The 16,932-nt window shown below is 35.4% G+C and overlaps 3 protein-coding genes across 9 annotated transcripts; all 3 read right to left on the minus strand.

Annotated features, from left to right (window-relative positions):
• Nucleotides 1-201: 201 nt before the first annotated feature.
• Nucleotides 202-1,181, minus strand: LOC147273979 (BON1-associated protein 2-like). The gene is made up of 2 exons (XM_086256923.1): nucleotides 1,063-1,181; nucleotides 202-893 (listed from the first exon to the last, which is right to left on the minus strand). Exon 2 carries the CDS (start codon nucleotides 861-863, stop codon nucleotides 252-254), a length of 612 nt encoding a protein of 203 aa, XP_086113049.1. The 5' UTR covers nucleotides 864-893; nucleotides 1,063-1,181; the 3' UTR covers nucleotides 202-251.
• Nucleotides 1,182-7,936: 6,755 nt separating this feature from the next.
• On the minus strand, nucleotides 7,937-10,017 carry AT-HSFB2B (winged-helix DNA-binding transcription factor family protein). Its single transcript, XM_086256426.1, has 3 exons — nucleotides 9,754-10,017; nucleotides 9,243-9,570; nucleotides 7,937-9,109 (listed from the first exon to the last, which is right to left on the minus strand). The coding sequence occupies exons 2-3, from the start codon at nucleotides 9,498-9,500 to the stop codon at nucleotides 8,390-8,392; spliced, it is 978 nt and encodes a 325-aa protein (XP_086112552.1). The 5' UTR covers nucleotides 9,501-9,570; nucleotides 9,754-10,017; the 3' UTR covers nucleotides 7,937-8,389.
• Nucleotides 10,018-14,372: 4,355 nt separating this feature from the next.
• Nucleotides 14,373-16,897, minus strand: LOC147273981 (protein phosphatase inhibitor 2-like). Of its 7 annotated transcripts, none has more exons than XM_086228427.1 (7): nucleotides 16,161-16,897; nucleotides 15,984-16,054; nucleotides 15,819-15,895; nucleotides 15,492-15,607; nucleotides 15,076-15,216; nucleotides 14,887-14,948; nucleotides 14,373-14,796 (listed from the first exon to the last, which is right to left on the minus strand). In XM_086228427.1, exons 3-7 carry the CDS (start codon nucleotides 15,821-15,823, stop codon nucleotides 14,710-14,712), a joined length of 411 nt encoding a protein of 136 aa, XP_086084553.1. In that variant the 5' UTR covers nucleotides 15,824-15,895; nucleotides 15,984-16,054; nucleotides 16,161-16,897; the 3' UTR covers nucleotides 14,373-14,709. The 7 variants fall into 7 exon arrangements, with proteins under 7 accessions (XP_086084553.1, XP_086084552.1, XP_086084551.1 ...); XM_086228426.1 differs by having other exon boundaries at nucleotides 14,887-14,963; XM_086228425.1 differs by having other exon boundaries at nucleotides 14,373-14,948.
• Between the last annotated feature and the right edge of the window lie 35 nt (nucleotides 16,898-16,932).

Genomic DNA, 16,932 nt, shown 5'->3' on the forward strand with positions numbered 1-16,932 from the left:
CATGTGACCAATTCCGTTAATTTTCGGATGGAAGTTAACGTTTGTATTGCTTTGGTACAACTTGAAAAATTTGTGACTAAATTGACAAATTTTATAGTTAATAAATTAAATTAAGAATCAGTGTAAAATTCGTAGACCATTTTTATATCTAACCCTTTTTTTTTTTTTTTCTGTTCGAATTTGAAATAACTCCAACAAACACCAACGTTTGAGTTGATTAAAAGTTTGATATTTTACATGACATGGCCAAATCACTCTTTACAACTAGAACCCAAGTGACCCAACTGTCCCTGAAAAGCCTCAGAACACTCACCCAGTCCCAAAGGTGGTAGCGCTGTCACCGGCATGCCAATAACTGTGTGACACGTGTCGAATGGCGGTGATGATAAGATGGCGTTTGACACTCCGTGACAGCCGAGTAGTGGAGCCAAATTGTCCAACTTCACCGCCAGGTTCACAATTCCATGAGTCCTTGAACCGTCTCTAGCGCGTAGCCGGTAACTCAAGTACCGGGCCTGACCTGCTGGCGGGAACCCAATATCGTGGGCCGAGATTCGACACCAGCCCAGTTGAGTCCGGCCCATTATAAGCCTCTTGCTGAAGAGCTGGAGGTAGAAGCAAGAGTACCTGTTGGTGAAGAAAGTGGTGTCTGTAGGGACATGGAACTTGTCACCCCATGTGGGGTTGGCTCCTCCTTCATCATCCACCCTTGTTCTGTACACGTGGCAGTTATCATCACTACCGTTGGTGGTGGGTGGGAGAGTGGTGAGGGTGATGAAGGGTCTGATCCTGTGTGAGAAGATATTGGGCCTAGAGGTGGTCTTGAGGCCTTGGGCTGATATCACTGTGATCTCCATGCTCATCAATGGCTGCTGATGATGACGATCATTGTGCTTCAACATATATGGTGATAACTTTGAATCTTATAAATTGGAGTTGGAGGGATATATACAATAATACATATATATATATATATGTGTGTGTGTGTAATCTAATTAAGTTGAGGCAGCTTAGAAATAAATGAAGAGATAGTTCTTGGGAGTTTCAGGGGTTAGTACTTACAGTGCAGGTTCCTCGTGGAATATATATAATGGGGAATGGATATGGAAATTTAAAGGGTAGAATATTATGGTGGTCCGGTGGATGCAGCTTTGTATGACTCACAATCACAAAGCCATGGAATTTTCCAGCTTGCCAAGTCAAATTACGGCCGGATTTTGTGCTTGTTTCCTCCTATATCCTCTATATATATATATATATATATATATATTTCACTCCCTCACAAGTGTCCCAATAGTTTTTAATGTTTTTAGAATCAATAATAAGTTAGGAACTCCAAGATGTGGAAGGAGTTGGTTCGAAATTGTAGCTATAAATTCAAGCACAAGAATTCGAGTCTCCGATTAAAAAAACTTATACCCTATGGGGACTACATATAAAGCAAACATGTGCGAAGTGTCCACCCTAATAGGAAAAAAGCAAACTCGTCGATACTTAATAGTTAAAAAAATATCAACATAATACGAGCACATCGTTAAACATTTTTGTGTAAAATGTTTTACTAGGTACTTTAGCAAATTTTGTTTTTTTTACTAACAACATAATATGTTCTCATACTGTAAATATGAATAATTTATTCCATTAATTTTCAACTAAATGTGTGGTCCAAATTTATACCAACAAGGCTCCTAACTTATATAACATTTAATGTGGGGTCGAAATTGGTGTGAAGTACTAGTGCATAGGGGTGGGCACGGTGTGGTTCGGCTCACTTCACCCCGAGAACCATGCACCGCGCCATAAATATTTTCTCGGTGTGGTTCGGTGTTGTAAGCCGAACAAATTAGAAAAAAACCAAACCAAACCAGACCATTGTAAAAACGGTTTGGTTCGGTGCATGCACGGTTTTAAAATAAATATAACATGCTTATTTTGTTAGTTGGGTAGTAGGGGTTTCATTTGGAGTTTTGGCAAATTAGGGTTATAATTTATAAGTTATATCTAATATAAGATTATAATCTGTAACTATATATATTATATAATCTATTTGTTTGGTTTTTTTAATTTATTTTATTTGGGGTTTCGTTTGAGGTTTGTGGAGATTGAGATTTCGTTTGGGGTTTGGACAAATTTGGGTTATAAGTTATAACTATATATAAGATTATATATAAGTATATAACTACTATAGAGTAATGAGTATAGTATATATATAATTATATACTACTATAGTATATACTAGTATACTACTATAATTATATATTACTTATATAGTTATATATAACTATTGTAGTATATATATAACTATATACTAAGTTACTAACTATGTAGTTATATATAACTAACTATACTAAGTTACTAACTATATAGTTATATACTAAGTTTATATATAACTCTATATGCATAAAACATTATTATATAGACTATAGACTATAGAGTATATAGAAATAGAATACACTAATTTTATTATATAAGATATAACTAACATTATATACTAAAACATTATTATATATATAATATTAAACTCATAGGGTTATATAAAATATATTTTAGGGTTTAAAATAAAAATGTATAAAATGTGTATAAAAATGTATAAAATGTGAACAAAAATGTATAAAATGTGCATAAAAATATATAATTAATTATATTTTTTAAAAATTACTCGGTTTGGTTCGGTTTGATTCAGGTTAAATGAGCATAAAACCGAAACCGGAACCATCCATATACGGTTTGGTTCGGTTTTCTCTTACGGTGTTAACTTTTCGGTCAACTCGGTTTTTTTTCGATTTTTTTACGGTGGGTTTGGTTCGGTTTTTCGGTGCGTCGGTTATTATGCCCACCCCTAGTAGTGCAAATGATAGTGGGTACGTAACGTGCCCCATGTGGCCGGCCAAGGCTCGTGAGTCGTGACTCATTTAATACACGAAATATGAATGAATAATCTTTGGGGTTGATTTGTTTTTCCACAAAGTTGTCAGGCAGCATACGGCGGGATATAAAAGTCGTTTTGTCATAAACAAGTTTGTCTTGTTTTGTTCTTTTTTTCTCTAACAGGGTCGTTTCTTGTTCTACTTGTAGATTTTGTGACTGTCGTCTGCCGTCTGGGGTCTGCATGAATATTAATTGTTTCCATGCAAATTTGCAACGCAATTACATGGTATGAACTCGGAAGTAAAGCATATAACACTTTGCCGAAAGAAAAAAATAAGGCATTGAAATTTGAATGGAATTGGAAGTCAACCAATTTGGGTGATCATATTACTTCCACTCAGTGTCATATGACTCATATCATGTATCACAGCAACTTGCACGAAAATTACATGCCCAAATTTGTAATTCTGTATTATTAGAGGTCGGCACAAATTAATAAACAAATATGAAAAAGACACATCGTGGCACCCTAAACACCGGAGGAATTTGAGAAAAAACTTGTGTATAATTGGTTTTTTCACGTGATAGTGATAAGTGATAGATTAATTTAAATGAGAAATGATATGTTTTTAACTCGATGACAATTTTTTATTTTATAAGTACACATATTATCTTTTAACTGAACTACTTTGACACGGAATCTACAATCCTATACAAATATTCTCCAACTCTACAAACTTTACAGCTCATTCCTTTTATAAGGTGTACCAACAAAGTAGTAGACTGGTCCCAGCGCCACACTAAATGTTGTCTGCATATGTAGCAAGGGTTCACTGTAAGAAAAATGGGTTACGAGGGCACTAAAATAGGGGCAGAATAAGGAAAATGCTTCTAATTAAAAAATAATAATAAAGGTGTAAATTTGAGAACTTCCGCTGTGTTTTTGTTAAGAAATAAAGTGACTGAAAATAAACGCCTCTGCTTATATTAATGGTAGAAGAGAAGCACCCCTACCATTTTAACAAAAGATATAAAGATAGCAACACATATCAATCTGTCTTTATTTTTTTGTAAATAATTTTAATTATTATTAAGGGCGTTTTTTTTTTTACCCTTATCCTTTTTTCACAATATGAGCAAAATAAGGAAAATGCCTCTAATTAAAAAAAAAAATAAAGACATAAATTTGAGAACTGCCCCTATATTTTTTATCCTTTCTTTATTACATGAACGTTCATATTTTAGTCCTCAGAGATAAGTGAAGCTGTACTCCTTGACTAATTAAGTAAACGATTGACTTCACGTACATTTTCCTTTATTTATTATTTTGGTTATGGTATATAGCACACCAATTGGGGGATAAAATATTAGTGAAGTGCTGTATATAGATTTGTTTTTACAACCACAGTACTTTACCAGATTTGTTGCATCGTGTTGGTCATCAGGAGAACACTTTCATTTCCCACTTACAAGCTTTAGATATGTGCATGTTAATGAAATATAATATTAGAGTCACCAAATATTTCCTTAATTTTGCCATCAAATAATGGAAGATGACACATGTGGATTTGAAACATCTTTGTAGTACGAAATCAGAATAAAATAAAGGCAAAAGTGATTCTCACAATAGAAGCCAGCGATAGAGAAAAGGAAGCAGTATATAAACCATGAAACTATATTTTTGTTTCTGTATTTGGGCCTTTTGTCTCTTTGTTTTATTCATGTTTGGTTGGCCTGTCTTTGGACCTTGGTCTTCCTCTTACTTGTATTTGGGCTTATGCAATATATCATTTAAGTTGGGAATCACAAAACTCTTTAATTAATACAATCCTTCTTAAAACATTATGATTTGATTTAAGAGACCAATCAAGCATAATATTAATAAAGATCTGAAAATTTGATGTGAGCTATATCAGTGTATATTATCTTCTTGCCGATAAAATTATAGTCCTTAAGTCCTTTAAAGAACCATGACTAGCTATGTAATCAGTTGTCTAAGAAAGATTTGATGATAACACAAAGTTTCTCATAATGAAATGAGATCGATCGAGTAGTCTATATAATATGGATCAAATTTCTTAATATCTGGAAACTCAATTTGGGCACCATTTAAAGGATTGAACTGAATACCAGATATAGTCATACCATCCTAGAGAAGTATGATCGATGCAGCTTGCGATCCAAAGTTTCTGGAGATTAATCTTTGTAAATCTTATCATTTTGCAGGCTGTATATAAGTTACAGATATTGGTGTAGGATTGGGAATATATAAATCATTAATAAAGTTGATTTTCAATTAAATTAACATGCATGTGGTACGGTTCAGATTCACATGCAGTTTTGATTATGCTTCAATAAGGCTTGTGACTCATATACACGAATTATATATCGTTGAATGACAAAACAGTTCATTTAAGAAATGACATGTTTATAAATTAATAATAATTTTTTATTTTTTAAACACTTGTTATCTTTTAAGAACTGTTCTGATACTCGAATGAGCAATCCTACACACATGCATTTTTTCCAACTCTACAAACTCTTTACTGCTTGACTTTATAAGGTGTAGTACAAAGTAGTAGCTAACTAGATTGGTCCCAGCCGCACCAGTAAGGGTTCAGATTATGTGCTTGACAGATTGTAAGTGTGTTGACCTTTTTAGTCTTTGGAGATCAAAAGTGAAGCACTACTCCTTAATTGGACAAGCAAAATATCGACCTCACGTACATTTCCATTTTATGTATGTTTTTTTATGCTAGCTGTAGATTTGCGGTTTCAACCACAGTACATATAGTATATGTGTATGTATTTGAAATTATCCTTAATATATATATTTTTATTTTTGACATCCATTTCAAACACATAGTATCTAGTTGTTTGGAATGCATTCTATCTAAGGTTTTATAGTTTTTATTAAAGTAATTTAACCTTTTGTCTGTTAATTTGTTTTGTTACAAGATTGTATCTAAGATTTTATCTGTCTGTTATTAATTTGAAAATATTTTTTGCTTTATTCAGAGAGAGAGAGAGAGAGAGAGATATGTAAACAATTACAAGTCCTGCATTTTATTTGCAGTATATATAAGAGAACTTTGTCAATCCCTCTTAGTTTCAAATTAAATTTATATATCTACTAACATTAATGGGAATATATAGGAACATCATAAATCTGAAAAATATAAAGGAAATTTTAAATGACATATGTTTGTGAATAAATCCACATGAATTCAATGACCAATCACAAACTAACACGTGGCATATCAGGTTTCACTTTTGCTCTGACTTTTCAACGATCAACTTGGTCAAACTTGGCTATGTCACCATGCTATCTCAACAATACAAACATTGTACAATTCGGATCGGATCGAATCTTATCTCAAGGTTGATCAAGTCCGATCCGATCTGATCTGAACCGACATTGAAATTTACTAGAAACTTGAGGGTTCATCTTTTCCTAGACATCTTCAGTTCGGCTTGGCATCCCCATGTTATCCAATCACCAATCATGGCTAGTATACACTTGAAGCAATTACTACACTAATTACCTGATCGGCTCATCCACGTCCGATCCTATCACATATGAGGTTCACATCTACACATAAGGAGACATATGTGTTTGGATCGGCTCGGACTCCCACCGCCATTCTAGAAGATCAAGTTGAGACGTATCGTCATACTCAAGTACACCTGATATGATCTTTTGACAGACTTGACAACTCAGCTCACAGTCATGACTATTAGGGTATTTCATTTGATCAACCATATATGCTTGCATTCAAAACAGCATTGAATGCAAATGTAATTGGTAGTTGTGCATGCTACTGTTCCTGACCCAAGACGTGGCATCTTCTTAGTCATTCATCCACATGCAGGTAACATTACCTCTTCATTTGCCTATATAAATCTACTTATATACAGAAATGAAGCGTATACAAAATCCTCACAAAATACACACATAACCAGCTAAGAATAACCCAGAAGATCTTACATTGTTCTTCCATATCCTCTAAAGTTCATCACTCGCATGTTATCACTTGTTCTTATTTGTTCTTACCCAAACACCTTCAAATATAAAAAAGAAGAGTTGAAAAAACATACAACTTAGCATGCAGTCACAAAAATAAAGGTGTTGTACGTACATACATGCAGGTATAGGCCGGGATCACACTTAAAAAAACTCGGTTGAATCCACAAATGTGAACCTAGCGAAATAGGCAGTTTTCCCATATGCGGCTCGATTTCTCTGTCTTCCATATAAAAGATATGCACGATGCCTTCACCATGAATATTTGTGGAAATATCACGGGTGAAATATATGCAATTTGCCTTGCATCCAAAGTTGGCTGAAGCCTCAACAGAAAAAGGAAGAAGTATTACTCAGGAACAATGTTCTATTCCTCAAGTTCTTTACCTCCGAGTTCAACCAATTGCCGTTACTAAATGGTACCTCAAAAAACTATACAACTGTCGCGCCATCTACTGTACTGCAAAACCACCTGCTGATTCCACTAGAAATAGGCTCCTATTTGTAAATTGGGCCCTATATTTTTAGACCCAAATAAGATCTAAAACCACTAGTCCATTAATCTAAAACAACAAGGGCCATATACATTACCTGAAGTACTAAAAGCCCACTTTGCCCATCGTCCATTGCGTGCTGGTCTTATTTATGTTTCTCTAACTCTACAAGCTCTTTACTGCTCGACTTTATGTAAGATGTAGTACAAAATACGTAGTAGCTAGATTGGTTTATGTAGCAAGGGCTCACATATGGATGGCAGATCTATAATATTTAGATTTAAAAATATAATATGCAAGCCCACAAAGATTGCCAGCATTATTTACTGGGGAGAACATAAGCAAGAATGGAATTTGATGTGCCAATTTGATCTCCATGGTTTTCATTATAAATTGTTTAAGAATAGATGGGAGTTTCTCTTTTGCATTAATAAGATACTCACAAGAAAGTTACAAACAGAATACGAATCCCCAAGGATAAGACTATAAGAGAGCCAAGAACGACACTACAAAAGACAAAATCCTTGACTGGCATATGCTCAGTTCTCAGTTGTCAAATGTCAATGAACCATGAGAGCACATGGTTAATAAAAGACTGAATTACACAGAGACACCTTTTTGACTCCCATTGCAAAATAAGATTACGAAAATACATGATCTAAATTATCACTATCATATTACCACACTAAGTCAAAATTTCATCTGTCTGCTTAATCTTAATTATAAACAAAATTGTTGTAATCTAGCTTTTCCAAATTTTGACTGCGGATGATGATGGATAACCTCGCTTTCCCTTTTCCTCCTCTTTCGTCAAATTCGTCGATTCCGGTTTCCAGAAGCAACTAGAAAGAAAGAAAATTGCGACATCTTTGTGGATGGACCCGAAACCACGTGGCACTCTCCCAGTATATCGATCTCGCACGTGCGGTGCCGTCCACGCTTCCACAATCTAAATCATCACCATCAACAATTCAACATCACAGATCGATCAGATCGTGTCCAATCATTTTCCCAGCTCCAGAATCGTAGGGTCCTGATGGCGCCTGGAGTTTCCATCCGACGGCTCTGATTTCACCGCCTCAGATCCTCCTCCTCCCTGATGTTGTTCCTCTTCCTCCTCGTCTCTCCTCACGCGTTTCGCCCCAATCGGAACTCCAAACAACCTCGGCGTCACCTCCTCCATTTCCTCTTCCTCCGCCGACACCTCAGCTTTAGCTCCGCCTAAAACGGCGGCGTTTTCGGCTGGTTGACCCTGTTTGACTGGCGACAGATCCAGAGGCTTATCCACAGCAATTCCTCCTCGTCCTCCACCGTTCTCTAACTGAGCAGACGCGTAGTTCGTCATCAAAGCCAAGATATTGTTACATAATCCGCGCAGCTGAGTCAACTCGTGACTCAGCTGCATGTTCTCTTTTCTGAGCCGCTCGTTCTCTTCGAGAATCTCCGCCGTAGTGGTGCAGCTCCTGGTTCGTTGAATCACCGTCACCGGCAAGGCCATCGGCGACGAGTTTGAGGAGATCACCTGCTCGTCGCCGGAGTTTGTTGGAGACACCGCAGGCACCAACGCGGACACTGCCGTCACCATCGCCGTCGCCGTGGCAGCTGACGCGGACACCGTCGGCGAGATTTTCCGGCGTTGTATCTCTCGGAGGAGGCCTTTCTCTCCTCTTTTGAAGCAATCGTTCGCGAACTCCCACCGATCCGGCACGACTTTCCTAAATCCCTACAAGTTCAACACTAATAAATTAAAAAAATGAAATATAAAATGAAAAAAGACGAGAATTTTTATTCGTTTCCAGCTTGTTTGGCTGCCGAGAAAGAGAATGAAAGTGGGGGAGAAAATTTTGGAGACTTACGTAAGTGTTGAGCTGGCGAACGAAGCTGGAGAAGTTGTTGTGCTTGAAGTACCTCGGAAGCAAATCTCTGGCGAACTCAGCAGGTCGCCAAACTATGAAAGCTGATCCGTCTTCGCTCCACGAAATCAAATCGTCGACGGACGGATCGTCTACCAGCTGATAGGTTTTGGTCAAAAACGGCGTCGGAAGCGATCTCTGCGAGTCTCCTCCGCCCAGCGGTCCGGAGTCGCCGTTCTGCTCGGCCGGCAATGACGCCATGGGCCTATTGGGCCTTCGCTCTCAGATCCAAGGGCTAGTCTACAAGTTAGTTTCGCCGTTCTAACACTAACTGATTTATCAAACTCTTTATTAGATTAGACAGTTAGACTCCGTTGAATAAAAGACAAATTACAAGTAACTGTTTAATATTTAATAAAAAAAAAATTCTAATATTTAACGTTGCGATTTGGTAACCATTGAAATATAGATTTGAGATTAAATAAAGAAATCGAATTAAAAGAAGCGTATGTACCTGGAAAGCGTAGATTTTCAGCTTTGGGTGGAAGAAAGTGGAGGGATTTTCCCACCAACCAAACAGAAAGCTGGGAAAGGAAGTTGGTTCTAACACGAAAGCCAACTCTGGCTTGCGTAGAGTGTTGGTCTGTTGCACCAAGCTTCACCACCAGAGAAGAAGCAGCTCCCAGAATCAGAGAGAAGGAGGGAGAGAGCGTTTTGTTGTTTCTAGAAGGTTCTGGGGGACTAATAAATGATAGAGGAGGGGGACAGAAAAAGAGAATTCGTGGGTTCGGGAAGAAAAGAGAAAAAAAATTTAATTTAATTTATATAAAAGAGAAAAAGTGGATTTGAAAAAGGGCAAAAATTGTGGGGCCCACAGAGAATAGATAGAGAGAGAAAGATTGGATAGGAAGGCGCGAGAAGAAGAGGGTGTGTGTGTGTGTGTGTGTGTGGGAGTAGTAGGTTCTTTTTCTAACGTCTTTTCCAGAAGCTTCTCCCATTCCTTCGTTTTTTATTTTTTATATTTTTGCAATTACTTGATGCTTTAATACGTGTCGGTAAGGTTACGGAAAGGAGGCCAATGAGATAAGGATTTGGAGTCGGACAAATAAAGAAAATATATTTTTGAATATTAGTGTTATTTTTTTTATTTGTTAAAGAACTTAAAAGATATGATATTCAACTTTGAGATATTTTTACGTAGAAGTATAATTATAGAAGAAGTTAAAGTTCAATTTATTTTATGAATTTTTTTTAATTAAAAATTAGTAGTGATTTAAAAATTTTAAAAATTTTATATTAAGTTTTACTTTCAATATAGTATTTGATGGTGTATATAAACTATTGGTGAAGTGATATTAGACTAAGGTGTATAAAAATTAGAACCTAAGTTCAAGCACGAGAACAAGATAGTAAAAATGAAAAAGAGTTAGATTTTGCGGCGTTTTGTTGGTTTTGAAGATTTATACACGTCCTAATTTGAATATAAGGTAATTTCTGTAATTTTAGTAATTAATTAAATAAAAATTTTAAAGTTATCTTTTCGTTGTGTAAAGTATCCAGACATTTTGTCGGGTTATATGATTTGACCGATTGACTATGTAACTAGCTAGTGTGAGATCCATTGTTAGTTTTATGCGATCAATACCCTTCCTCGTTAAAATGGACACTAGTTCATATATGCATTTGAAGTGTATATGCATGTATGATATATCATATATCTACTTTAGGACTATTAGGATATAGTTTTTTTTATTAACAATTCCTGTCATGCATATTATCTCTTAGACATGATATCAATGTGGTAAAAAGAGTACAAATAATTTTATCTATAATAATTATATTAAAATGTTAGATTTTGTGGTTTTGTTGTCAGTTTGTCACGTGGGTGATCTTAATTAATTTCAGACTAGGTGACAATAACTTACCGATGTAAAATTTCATGAGATTTTTTTTTTTAGCAAAAAAAATTTCATTAGATTAAAGTGAAAAATTACAAAGAATTGGCTCAATAAGTGAGGTTTAAAAGAAACTGGACGGACAATATACTCTTTGAAGAGATAAAGAGTACACGGTCCAGTTTCACAAGTCAAACTTAGCAAACCCATTTTAACACAAGTTACAAAAAATCAAGGAAACTCCAAAGAAAAAGACAGCAATTACCAAATACACCAAAGGCCTAACAAACAAAAGAAAGGCCTAACTAAAAGAAAAACATAAGACAAAAACAATAGAAAAACCCTAGCCATAAAGGCCGCCGCCGCCGCCGCCGTTGTAACCAAGGAACAACCCCTGCTTGGGAAGACCCACGACACCACCACAACAAGCCAAGATCCCTAAAACCACACGCCAGAACCACCAACATCGCCGAAAAACGACAATCCTAACTGAAGCCACATCCACTAAAGAATGACGGTAACCAACTGCAAAGAGAAACAACTTGGGAGAATGGGGGGTGAGACACCCATGTCAAAACGACTCCCATATTCCACTGGGTAAGTGAATTTCACTTTTAACAAGCGTCTGTAAGGATCAGACAAGGAGAATCGAATAGAAATGTTGGGGTAGGAGCAAATCAAGGGCTTCACATGAGGGTAAAGGAAATAAAGAAGAAAGGGGAAAAAGAGGGAAGTGATGGATGTAAAGAAAAGAAAGGATACCAGATCTATGGTTTCAAAAGGGGTTTGGTTGATGAGGAAAAGGGAGGAAAAACAGGCAATGAAATAAAGAAATCTGAGAGCATAGCTCAGACAGATCACCACTGAATCAATGAAGAAACTCTCACAAGAAGGAGGGGAAACTCTCACAAAGGAAAGGAAAATGCTCTCACAAAGGAGAGGGAGATGCAGGTGAGGGAGGCTGCTAAACCTAAGAGAGAGAAAAGAGAGTCGACTCTCATTTGGCTTGTTATGAGATTATTTTGTAGATTCAATCTTTAATGAGACATTTTCTTACAATGATGTGAGCCCTATATGGTGAGGGTCCCACCTCATTATGAAAGGATACCCCATAAAAAACTCTTCTAATTTTGTGCTCTCGAAAACTATTGAGACATCTTTATATATAGGCTAAAATCTATTGACCAATTGATTAATTGAGTGTAATTAATTTGGTCCATTATTTTATTATGTAGTTTTATGTCATTAATACCAGTTGACTTGTACATATTTAGTATCTTACGAGTATTCTTATATTAACTATTTAGCAAGTTAATAAAAAATTAAACACTTTTTTTATCCCACCATAAGATGTAAATTTATAATCCAAAATGTCAATGTTCTAGGTTAATTTTTTTTTAAAGGTAAACATCACAAAAAAAAAAAAACAAATTAAACAAATCAAACATCATTTAGTCATACAAAATGCACACTACAATGGCTCGTTATCTTCTCTATATCTAGGTGTCACATTTAGTTGCAAGCACACTTTATTGGGACAATAAAGCAGCCTTAATTTCATACTGTTGCTAACCATGTTTTTCATGAAAGAACTAAGTACATTGAAATTGATTGCCATATAGTTCGTAGAAAATTTAAAATTTCTTGCTACAAACTGCCTCCTTTCTATCATCCAAGGATCAAGTTGTAAATATCTTCACCAAACCCTTAGGAAAGGAGCAATGTTTATACCTTAAAAACTAGTTCGGCACTCTCCATGTTCGATCACACTCCAATTGCTTAAACTGTAGATTGATTTACTTACCTTATATTCTTGATTTCTTTCCTTGTATATAGATTCATTGTACTACTAAGATAATTGTTTTACTTGCACACAAAGCTTGTATTGTATATATTTGCTCCTTTATTCAATCTAACAAACATTATCAGAAATTCTCTCTATCAACTTCTTAACAAATTTTTGCTGATAGTCTTGCTACTTTTGGTCATTCTCTAGACCTGGGTTTGCAAATTTTTAACCATCCCCCTTCTTGGTGTGCTCAGACTATTTTTGAAGATTCTATAGGCCTTTATCACAATCGTTCTATTTTTAGCTAGTTTTTTTTTTTTTGGGCCTTTGGCCCTCCCTCCTACCAAAAAAAAAAACTTCTTAACAAGATTTAGTAGTAAGTCATCTGTTAATTATTGAGTTGCGTGCTATTGGCATGTTGGTTTTAAAAAATAAATTATATGAAAATCTTAATCTAGATATTAATTTATAGAATAATGATCTGATTAGACGAAAGAGTCAAAATAAATATACAAAAATAAAGAACACAAAAATTTGTTTATGCAGTCATTGACTCATTGTATGCTTAATTGATATGGAGGAAGAGGAAAAACAATTTATTTAGAAATTGAAGAAACCTATCTCAAGTCCATCATTACCAGTTTACCACCATATATAAGAGGTAGGTCAAGCAAGCTCTTTGAGGTTAATTATAGTACTCTAACCCCTACAAATTAACTTCTCTATTGTTCATCACTGAAACATAATATTATTGTTAATATTTTAATTTGTTAGTAGAGATTTGTTTCAGTTTGCTTTGTTCTGCCTGGTTCTGGATTTGGTTGTTTAATTGTATCTTTTTTCTCTTTGGTTTTGGCTGTTTTATTCCGTGTGCTGCTGTCCTGAGCTGTTTGGTTTAGGAGCTTTGTGTTGTAGTTCAATTGGGATGCCCCTTGTAGTTTTAATAATATACTAAGGGAGGGAACATTGCTTCATGAACATAATTATATGTAGTTTGAATTGACATCATGTAGAAGATTATAGAACCAGTCCAAAACAGAGGCATGTAGAAGTTCTTATTGGACTCAATGAATTGACGTGTCCTCAAATAAGACTAAAACACCTTGTGACAGACAGGTGTATTCAGATTGCAATGGAAACCTGTGAAGAAGTGGGTCCAGAAACATTATTTATACATGGGTGTTTTTAAGGTGACTCATTTCTACTACCGAAAGCTCTAAGAGACACGCAGAAAAACACAAGCAAACATAGATATGCTCAAACAAATAATTGAAGGGCCATACAAACTATAAGATATAAATGGAGTCTTTTTCTAAAGAGATACAAATTGAGCCTGTTTCATAAACAAATCACTTCTTATAAATGTAATCTTTTCTCCAAAGAAATATACATTCAGTCTTTAATAAACAGATCATGCAGCGCTTAAACTTTAAATATTGTCATGAGAAAGGTCAAAACACACCCATTTAGAATTTAGAGTCTACAGTTTAGTTCTCCATTTTTTAATTTCCTTAACTCATAAAATAATAAGGTAATGAACAGAACCAAACATTTGAAAATAACTCAAAAAATTAAAGAACCGTTCAAAAGACAAGCAACCCCGCAATGCCATCATAAACTTTTTTCGATATAAATGATCAACATTAAGCCTAATTGCGGGATCCTATCGGAGAAATATTTTCGATAATACATGATTTGCATTAAAACCTTTATTACAGTTTCATCTATACACATTATCACCTCAAGTTGTTTGAATTGAGAAGTTTTGGCTTTTGCGGGACAACTGTTATACATGACCTTCCTGAATGTCTATAGTGCGCAGAATCTCATGATCAGCACCATGAATGTGAATTTCTCTCTGCACCCCAACATCCTGTGGCAACAAAACTGAATTATATCTGGTCTCATCACTATCATCTCCATCATTCAAAAAGGGTCCCTTTTGTTGAACTACTTGTTTCACCTTCAAAAACTCATCATAGTGAGCTCTTCTGCGCTCTTTAAAGCTCATTGTAGCACCCCTATCTTTTAGACCAAAGTCTGGTAAAAAAGTTGCCCAAAAGAAAGTAAATAACACGGAGAATTAAGAACAAATCTGAAATATAACTAAGCAGGTTACAAAAAGAGGACCATATGAAGCTTGAGTACAAACCTCCATCTTGGTCCATATCCCTAGCATTATCTTCATCTGATGCCCATTTCCCAAAATGTGTAGAATGATTTTGACCGGAAATTAGTTCATTTAAAGCTTTTCTTATGGCTTCAGCAGGAGCAGCATAACTAGAACTGTTGCCTTCAACAGAATCCCCAATAGGAAATTTGAGACTTCATTGTATATGAGATTAAAATGGTCCGAAGTATACTTTTACTATACAGTCTCACATGTTAGATTATTTATAAGAAGTTAAAAACTTTTGATAAGATGAATTCTTGTTTTATGCATGGTGTGAACATAACATATTAGATATTTTAGAAAATAAAGTTACCGGTGAATGCGACCATTGATTAAATTGCTTTGCATTAATTCAGAGGAAAAAGCTGCAGAAAGAAACCAATAATTCAGCTTACCATGTACCTCATCAATTATTGGGTGATATGGGGTCTTGGGTTCATCAATCTTCTTCCTCACAGGCTTATTTGCCTCAATTGCACTAAGGTTGGCTTCGTCCCATCTCACACGTCCCCTAACCCATATACAAGTACTTGTAAATAAATTAAAGCAAACTGAAGCAGAAAGATGCACAAGTACAATAATTCAAAAGAATGGTAATTGCATAAGAAATTGTAACTATGAACTGGTTTCCAGTTTCAGCAGATCGAAAGTAATAAAGTCAGAGAAAAGTGAAAAATAATTAACCAGATTTTCAAAGGTAAGAGTAAGACATGGTTCATTACTTCATTCTTTCAAGTTGAACTGGCTGTGGTTGTTGCCTAGGGTGCCCACCACAAGCTGATAAACTTGTCAAGTTGACCTGTAATTAATTAAAACTGATTGTTAGTGTTGTTTTCCAATTTCAGTGTGTTTCAAACACAAATAAATTAAGAAAAAGAGGCACGTACCTTCAACAAACAAAAGTGTGTTGAAATATTTGACAACACATATAAGCCCAAATATCCCACTAGCTACATGCCTACATGACCAATAATAATAATATGGTACTAGACAATTATGAAAATTTTATTCTCAGAAATGAATGGATAAAATTAATTCTTAGAAAGTGGTTCATACAATCATACCTGTAACTTCAGAGTAGAGGACGATGGTAGAAGCTAGAAAGCTTTTATTAGAATGGACCAACAGTCTAACACGTAGCAAACTCTGAAATTGATGCTTCTATTTTTATGTTGTAGTTGGGGTCCCCACAAAGCATCTAATTCACATCCAATTCTCAACTTAATTGCTCCTGTGTCTGAAAGAAAGAATGGTTTTTATTGCACGTAAACAAGTGGTGCAGTCCCATGTTGCCACTGAATATTAGTATAATTCTGGAAACTTTTTCTTGTTTTATTTCATTCTAAAGGTAATGGAGTATCACATACCTACTTTTTATAATTAATGAGATTAGAGAAAACGATAGGTGGAGGAGGCTTTGTACTAAATAGGTAAGCACTCTAGCAAAAATTCAATCAGTTCACTTTTAAGAATTGTGACGGATTTTTGGTGAAGCTTCGAATGCATGCATTGCAAACGCTTAACGCGAGTGTTCCAACGCTCAGCATTGTAATTTACTATAATCATTTGAAACAGTAAAAATCGCTCTGAAAATAATTATAATTGTTATCGAAAATGATTGTCATCGTCATTGTAATGGCTTTTTGGAACCCTCATTGCATAGCCGCTTCAAAGTTCAAATATTAACAAATTTAAAATCCAGATACTCTTATCCATCTATTTTGTCTTTGTGCAACAGCAACGCCATAATATTAAACGACAAGCTTTATCCACTCAAAGCTTAGGACTGCATTCATTCCCTTTTTACACGTTTCTGCTAGCAACTCCCCACAGCCT

This window comes from Dryas octopetala, chromosome 9, assembly GCF_963921425.1.
Source record: "Dryas octopetala chromosome 9, drDryOcto1.1, whole genome shotgun sequence".
NCBI classification, from domain to species: domain Eukaryota; kingdom Viridiplantae; phylum Streptophyta; class Magnoliopsida; order Rosales; family Rosaceae; genus Dryas; species Dryas octopetala.